The 8,230-nt window shown below is 49.4% G+C and overlaps 1 protein-coding gene across 1 annotated transcript; it reads left to right on the top strand.

The window, feature by feature from the left end:
• The first annotated feature begins 365 nt into the window (after positions 1-365).
• Positions 366-8,091, top strand: USP1 (ubiquitin specific peptidase 1). The gene is made up of 9 exons (XM_036753881.1): positions 366-516; positions 760-951; positions 1,052-1,178; positions 1,596-1,703; positions 2,952-3,112; positions 3,833-4,515; positions 5,156-5,326; positions 5,831-6,032; positions 6,445-8,091. The coding sequence occupies exons 2-9, from the start codon at positions 782-784 to the stop codon at positions 7,184-7,186; spliced, it is 2,364 nt and encodes a 787-aa protein (XP_036609776.1). The 5' UTR covers positions 366-516; positions 760-781; the 3' UTR covers positions 7,187-8,091.
• Positions 8,092-8,230: the final 139 nt, after the last annotated feature.

The following is an 8,230-nucleotide window of genomic DNA, read 5'->3' as shown; positions in this document are numbered from 1 at the left end:
CCTTACGTTTCGCCTTAGTCCCGCGCGCTCAGGGCCAGTGGGGGCGGGGAGAGCGAGCGCCCGCTAGAGCCTCGGCTGCTCGATCCCGGCGACCAGGCGTCGGCCGGCACGCGCGCTCCCAGCGAGGACCCCGCGAGGTGCCCACGCCGCCGCCTGCGCCCTTCGAAACCGCCCAGCCGCCCGTTAGGTGCTCAGGGGCAGCCGCCGTTCGAGCCCGCCCCGCAGCCTGGGCGCGCCGCGGGGGCTAGCGGCGGCGGCAGTGCTGGACTTGGCCTGCCGGGGCCCGAGGCCGCGGAGCCCGCCCCGGCGTTTCCAAGCGGCGCCCGGCAGGGTCGCGGCGCCCGGCGCGGGGGTCCTGGCACGGCGGAAAACGCGCCAAGTCTGCGCCGGTGGCGGCCGTGTCCTGATCCAGCTGAGCCTCCCCAGCAGTGGACCCACGCCCCGCCCGGGGCCCCGGACCCCCGCCCGGTCCCGGCCCGGGGATGGAGCCGCACCGGCGGCCACTGCCATGAGCCAGTAAGCTCGCGAGCCCCGCGGGGAAACTGTGGCCGGCGGGCCGCCCCTCCCCCCCGCCGAGGAGGGTGCGGGTGTAAACGGGGCGCGATCGCCGCCCCCGGGACACTCCGGGGGAGGGTCGGGGGTCCCGGGGAAGGGTCCGGGGGCGTTGCCGGGGAAGCGCTCGCGCCCACGCCCCGTCCCCAGCGGGGGTCCGTGGGAGGCGTCTTGCGGGCGGGGTCGTGACCTGTGGGCTCCCGGCAGGTGCCGCGGGTGACGGGGAGCGATGCCCGGGGTGGTGCCGAGTGAGAGCCAGGGGCCGCCGGCCCGGGGGAGCCCCAAGAAGAGCCGCCTGTCCCTCAAGTTCTTCCAGAAGAAGGAGACGAAGCGCGCCCTGGACTTCGCGGACACGCAGGACGAGGAAGAGCGCGGCGGGGACGGCGCGAGCCCGGACGTGTGCGTGTCCCCGCGGAGGCCTGGGGAGATGGTCGGGGGACCCGGTGCGGGGGAAGGGGCACGGACCCCTGGGCTCATACGAACCCTCCTCTTTCCCCAGGGACCAGGTGGTGCCGGCGGCCGCCGCTCAGCCCTCGCCCCTTGACTGCGAGAAGCGGAAGAATCTGCTGCCCTTCGTGGGGCTCAACAACCTGGGCAACACCTGCTACCTGAACAGCGTCCTGCAGGTGAGGGCGCGGGGGCGGGGCCGCCAGGTGAGGGGGGTGCGGGGACGGGGCCGCCAGGTGAGGGGGGTGCGGGGACGGGGCCGCCAGGTGAGGAGGGGGTGCGGGTGCGGGGCCGCCAGGTGAGGAGGGGGTGCGGGGGCGGGGCCGCCAAGTGAGGAGGGGGTGCGGGGCGGGGCCGCAGATGGCGGGGTGCGGGGCGGAGCCTCCAGGTGAGGAGGGGGTGCGGGGACGGGGCCGCCAGGTGAGGGGGGGTGCGGGGCCGCCAGGTGAGGAGGGGGTGCGGGGGCGGGGCCGCCAGGTGAGGAGGGGGTGCGGGGGCGGGGCCGCCAGGTGAGGGGGCGGGGCCTGGGGTTGCAGGGGCGGTGTCTGGCTGGCGCTCTGACCCGGCCCGAGGCTGATGGACAGAACTTGGTGCAGGTCCTCTACTTTTGTCCCGGATTTAAAACTGGAGTAAAGCACTTGTTTAATGTTATTACGAGGAAGAAGGAAAGCCTGAAGGACGAAGCCGGTCAGAAAGCGGAAAAGGTAAGAGATGGCGTTTAGAAACTGGCAGCTAAAACGTTTTTCCTTAAATTTTTTCTGGTAGAATAACTGCCTGTGATTTAGCCTATTAAAATAAGCCTTCTCATTGTTTATGTTGGTTTTATTTGTGCAGAATAAGTCGTGTGCATGGTTACATTTAAACGTACCCGGGAATTTTAATTTTTCTATTTTAAAGCCTGTCCCATTTTGGATTCACGTGTGTTTGTCTTAAATTGTGGTGAGATTTAAGAATAGCTGGGAGGACGCGAGGTGACATAAGGCAAAGAAAATAGAGATAGGACCAACATTTTTACTTCAAATTATGATTATGATATTTTGGGGCTTGTTCTTTGTGGTTTATCAGAATGAGGCTGTGTTTGCCTTCAGGGGTTTATGATCTCACACAGCAATAAAAGCCTGAAATGACCAAATTTGAATTTGAATCCTTCCTAATACCCTGACAGGTGATCACCCAGTCTCCACAGTTAAATCTTCTAAGGGGAAGTTAAGGCAAGACCTGCTTCCTTCACACTCTGTGGTAACAAGCAAGTAATTTCACTGATCTCCGTGTCTAGTTCTCCAAACAGAATTGCCAGTTTATGTTGGTATAGGTTGTTCGTTGCTGTAGGTTGTAGTAGGTTGACACTAAACCCCCCCAAACCATAGAGTTTAAGATCCAAGTGCCTTGGGCATTATGTCCAGGGGAAGGGTGAGACATCTAGCGTTGTAGCCAATTTTTGAGAACCTGTTTAAAGGCATACAAAATTGAGACGTCTAATCCGTATTCATAGGAAATTCTGATACTCCAGCTAATTAGAAAACCATTTGAATTGACTGGGAATAAGGAAGTGCAGGTTATCCAGAGTGTAGGTGTTTTTGGTATTCCTGGCTCTGAAGCCTGCTTTCTGGACAGTTTGAATGACCACCAGGAGTGGGCCTCATTAAAGCTTTCTATTGAAGCAGAAACACTGATTTAGCTGTATAGAAAAGCTTAAGGTTGTCTCTGAAATAAAAGGAAAAATGAATTCCTTGATTTTCAGAACTTCTCCTTTGTGCTACTCAACCTAAATCTTATTTTGGCTTCTGCAAGTAGCAAACTCTGAGAGAATTGCTTCTTTAAAATACTTTATTTTAAATTTTTTTTAGAGCATTATAAAAAGAAAGTTGCTTTAGGAGAAAGAAATAAAGAGAAGGGGGAAATACTTGTCTTCATTAATATCAGATTGGTTTATTTATGTTTCTTTCTTGCAGGGAAATTGCAAAGAAGACAACCTGGCAAGCTATGAATTAATATGCAGCTTACAGTCTTTAATAATTTCAGTTGAACAACTTCAGGCCAATTTTCTTTTGAACCCAGAGAAATATACAGATGAACTCGCTACTCAGCCAAGAAGGTTACTTAACACTCTCAGGTATATCCCAGAATGAAATGTTCTCTCTAAGCTGGTGAGCACAGTGAATTGAACACTGATGCCAGAGCTGCAGTGTGTATGTTGTATGTGCTATAAATCTATCTTCCTCAACACTCTGTGTGTGCAAACCCTGCCCACCCCCATGGCAAGAAGCAATATAAAACTGAGTCTACTAGGCTCTGTGGGGAGCTAGGTAACGCAGTGGATAGAGTCAGGAGGACTGAGTTCAAATATTTACTATCCGTGACTCTGGGCAAGTCACTTCACAGTTTGCCCCAGTTTCCTCATCTGTAAAATGGGCAGGAGAAGGAAATGGCAAACCACAGCAGTGTGTTTGCAGAGAAAACCCCAAAGGGGGACACAGAGATTTGGACATGACTGAAATGACCAAACGTTTTCTGAAATGTTAAAAAGCATCAACTTTGCTTGCATGCTTCCTGAACAGTGGAAGGGGAAAACACTAAAGGCTCGGTGTCTTTTTAGGGCCCTATTGGTAAATTCTCATGTATTGCGTAGTGCGTGGTTCTTTGCCTCACTTCATCTGCTTTTTTGCCAGTTTGTTTGGTACCTGGGTTGTTTTTTGGGCAAGGGGAGAGATGTTGATTGTGGCCAATAAAAGGGGTACTACTAGGGGGGCTTATTTAAGAAGTGGGAAGAATGGAGTCGTGTGTTAGAGAAGGGAATAGTGACGTTATTTGAGTGACAACTCGTTCTTTGCAGGGAGCTGAATCCCATGTATGAAGGCTACCTGCAGCACGATGCTCAGGAGGTGCTGCAGTGCATCTTGGGAAACATTCAGGAGACGTGCCAGCTCTTGAAGAAGGAAGAGCTGAGAACTGAGCCAGCAGACACGTCCCCTCCCCCGCTGGAGGAGAAGCCACTTCCTCTGAGAGAAGGCAGTGAAGTGAACACCCTTGAGGATGACGGGGAAGGAAAAGACAGGCTCCCAAAGGGAAGCGGGAAAAGGAAAAGTGACAGTGATGTGGGGAATCCCAAGAAGAAGTCTAAACTTTCCAAGGAGCTGGCGGCATCTGAAGAAAACCAGAGGCAGACCCGGTCCAAGAGAAAAGCCGCTGGGGATGCTCGCTTGGAAAGTTCTCCTGAAGCCATGCCCAAAGGTGCCGCTGATGGAGATGGCGCCCGGCTGAGTCACAAGAAATCAAGACTCAAACTAAACTGGTTGAAGCCCACTGCCAAACAGCCCAGCATCCTTTCCAAGTTCTGCAGTCTGGGGAAAATCACCACACACTTGGGACCCAAAGGGCCTTCAAAAGAAACTGATGGCAATCGTGAGGAGGACTTGAATGGGGAGACCAAGGGCACCTTAAAAGATGACTCTGGGGAACCTGCACCCCTAGAGAAGTATGTGGAAGACAAAGAAATACAGTCTTTGAGAAACAAAGGTCAGTACTGATACCTTCCTAGGATCCACCAGAGGCAGAGTGGAGCTTGACTCTCCGTTGGTGGGCTCAGCCTTAGGCACTTGGGGTAGGGTGAGTGCCCCTGGGCAGGGGAGTGTTTCAAGGCAGGAAGATTTGGAGGCAGTGTTTAAAGGTGGCAGCAGACTCAGCACCATGGGCTTCTGTCTTGACTGTATTTATCTAGGCATCTCTTATTACAAATAAAATCCTATGAGAAAACTTAAGTTTTAAAACTTAAAACTTTTAACTACCTATGGCTGCTATAGGGCTGTAGGAAGAATGAGTGTTGTAGTGGGGGTGAGCTGGCCATTGTGCTGGTAGTGCCTCTTGGACTCTGTTGCCTAGTCAATTAAAAAGGGCATTCAGAGAAATTGCTTGAATTCCCCTGATTTTCTGTAGAGCTGCCTTAAAGATAAGGAAAGCCAAGTCTTTGGGAATGTGTCCTAGAAGAGAAGGGAAAGCAGGGTTCATATGCAGCATTTCCGTCCAGGCTGTATGCTAACGATGGGCTGAGAGAATGGGCCTGAAAAAGAGAAATTTGGGTTTGCTCATGTGGTGTTCATTAAGACACTTGGTAAAACATCAGGCTGGGCTAAGGAGTTTGAGTTCATCTTCTTTGTAGGGATGGAACAAGTTTGTTTCGAGTTGGTGGAGAAATTATTCCAAGGCCAGCTGGTGTTGAGAACTCGGTGCTTGGAGTGTGAAAGTTTAACAGAGAGGAGAGAAGACTTCCAAGACATCAGTGTCCCAGTCCAAGAGGAGGAGTTTTCCAAAGTGCAGGAGAGTTCAGAGAGTGAGTATGATGAGCAGCATCGGCAAAGCCAGCCACGAAAACAAGTTGGCCACTGTTAAGTGGGGTATTCCTAGAAGCGTTATTTGGGGGAAGCAGGAGATTTTTGGATTCTCCTTTAGAAAAGCAGGTTGACTTTGGGGGGTCAGGTGAGTTACTTTTTCATTTTGCTCCTTGTTTTGGCTTTCAACCACCTTCCACTTTAAAAGCATGTTGGGTGGCTTCTTTCCTTTCTTGATTTTGGAAATCAAAGTCTGGCTTGTGTGATGGTATAGGTTGTGCTATATATGAATTAGAACAGGAGATTTAAATTTTAACCCTTTTCCTCTCACCTTTCAAGAGTCATTTCTTACTTTCAAGAGTCATTTCTTCAGTGAAAGCACACTTGACAGTAAACATTTGGTGTAGAGAGTCCTTCCTTTTCCTTTAACGTTCATTTTAAGCTCTTGTGACCTTGTTAATGTGCCACAATGTATGTGAGTGACAAAACATGATTGTCTTGTGCAGTTTCTCCAGAGCCCAAGACAGAGCTGAAGAGCCTGAAGTGGGCCATCTCGCAGTTCGCCTCTGTGGAGAGGATTGTGGGCGAGGACAAATACTTCTGTGAGAACTGCCATCATTACACGGAGGCAGAAAGAAGCCTCCTTTTTGACAAGATGCCTGAGGTGATAACCATCCACTTGAAGTGTTTTGCTGCGACTGGCTTGGAGTGAGTATCTAAAAAACTTTGATCAAAATGGTAGCACCCGAACATTCTAGCAGGCACTCCCCAGCATTCCAGCTCTCTACAGAGCTGCCACCGTTACCAGGGGAGCGAAGGGAGCAAGGTGGAGTCTCGTCACAAAAGGGGACCTGGTTTTCCTCATAGGATACGTGGAATGTGACAGGCAAAAGTCCAGAGATCACCTAGGCTAAAAAACACGTGTCTCCGTTATATCATCCTGCAATTGGGAGGCAGACCAGATTCTTAATTTGTCCTCAGATATTTGTCATGAATCCATTTGTCAAAATGCTTGAAATACACACCAGAAACATTCAATTGGTTCGTCATTTTATACTCCAAATAGGCACACATTCACACTTTGTATGAATATTATATGACTTGCCTTTTTCTTTGACAGGTTTGATTGTTATGGTGGAGGACTCTCCAAGATCAACACTCCCCTGTTGACACCCCTGAAGTTGTCCCTGGAAGAGTGGAGCACCAAGCCAACCAACGACAGCTACGGACTGTTCGCAGTGGTGATGCACAGTGGGATCACCATCAGCAGTGGGCACTATACTGCTTCTGTTAAAGTCACCGACCTTAATAGTCTGGAACTCGATACGGAGAATTTTGTAGTGGACCAAACGTATGAGATGGGTAAGGCTGACTCACCGAATGAGGACGACGCCAAGGCTCTCACCGAAGATTATGATGACGATGTGTCCTTCCGAGTCAGTGGGAATGCACAGCCCAGCAAAGTCCTGAGCAAAAAAAATGTGGAAGCTGTTGGCCTTCTCGGGGGACAGAAGAGTAGGCCGGACTATGAGTTGTGCAGTAGCCACCGAGCGTCCAATCCAGAGAAGGTCATCGGGGCCTTGGCTGAAAACAGAAACCTTGAATCCAGCAGCACAAATGGTACCCAGGAGCTGGACAGAAGCAAGGAACCCAACAGCCAGACGGATGCTCCCGTAAATGGGCTGGAAAGCAAACTGTCTGATGTGATACAGAGCTTGAAAGAATATGAGGGGAAGTGGCTGCTCTTTGATGATTCTGAAGTGAAAGTGACAGAAGAAAAAGACTTTCTGAATTCGCTTTCCCCTGCAGCATCCTCCACCTCTACTCCTTACTTACTGTTTTATAAGAAAATTATAGAGTGAGTGTATTTTCCTCGTGTATATAAACAGATTGCAGCAAGGACTCCTTGAGGTAGTGGCTCATTGGCCTTTGGAAGCTCCTGGGTTATTACTGGTCTCTAGTTTTTGTATGAATAGTGAAATTTGAATGACTGAAAACCCAGTTAATTTGTAGAGTTCACTTTACATGTTCACTAACCACTCTGCTGGAGACTAGCAATACATTAGCTTCTGAGGACAAACTTGTGTAGGTTCTGGAACAATTTGTCCCATAGAGCTATTTAAAAAACACTTTTTAAAGAAAGTTTTACACCTGTCTCTTGTATTGGCTTTTAAAAATAAAGTGCTGTATTTGTATTTTCCATATTTTGGAATAATTCTATCTACTGCCAAAATGTTTATAGATTGTGTGGTTTTGTAAATTTAGGAGGCAGCCACCTCATTGCATTTAGTTTTATAACAAAGTTATGAAGCAGAGTCCTTGAAGGCTGTTATGACACACTTGCATGTTCACACCGGCGTGAATTCTGTGCCTTGAATCACTTTGGAAGGTGGATCTCAGAAGCCCTTGGCCAGCATCCTTGCCCATCACTACCTTAGGAAGGATTTTATAGATATATATATTTATGATTATGATTTTGTACTTTAGCAAATCAGTCTAGGTTTGGACAAGAGTAGTCTGTATTTCTTCATAGTCATATTGCTATATAATTTGTAAATAGAATATAAAAATTTAGAAGTATGACCTTTAGGGTTTTTTGTTTTTTTTTAAAGCAGGGAGGGCATTCAATTTACAATGCTTAGCAACTATGTATACCAATGCACTAAAGTTTTGTACTTACAGCTTTCTACCCTAAAGCATCTGGTTTCTTTTCAAGAACAGAATTTGTGTATATATGTGGAATAAACATTCATAATTACCTTGACAACATTATTTTCTTGTATGAAAAGTAATATGATTGAGGACACTGTTTACCTTATGGTAGTCACCATTTTACATGGAAAATGGGGAGGCCCTAGCATTCGGAACAAGCCAGTTCCATTTCAACATTACTCGTGACTTGATGG

This window comes from Trichosurus vulpecula, chromosome 4 (genome assembly GCF_011100635.1).
Source record: "Trichosurus vulpecula isolate mTriVul1 chromosome 4, mTriVul1.pri, whole genome shotgun sequence".
In the NCBI taxonomy this organism is placed as follows: Eukaryota; Metazoa; Chordata; class Mammalia; order Diprotodontia; family Phalangeridae; genus Trichosurus; species Trichosurus vulpecula.
This window is presented reverse-complemented; position numbering and strand designations above follow the sequence as displayed.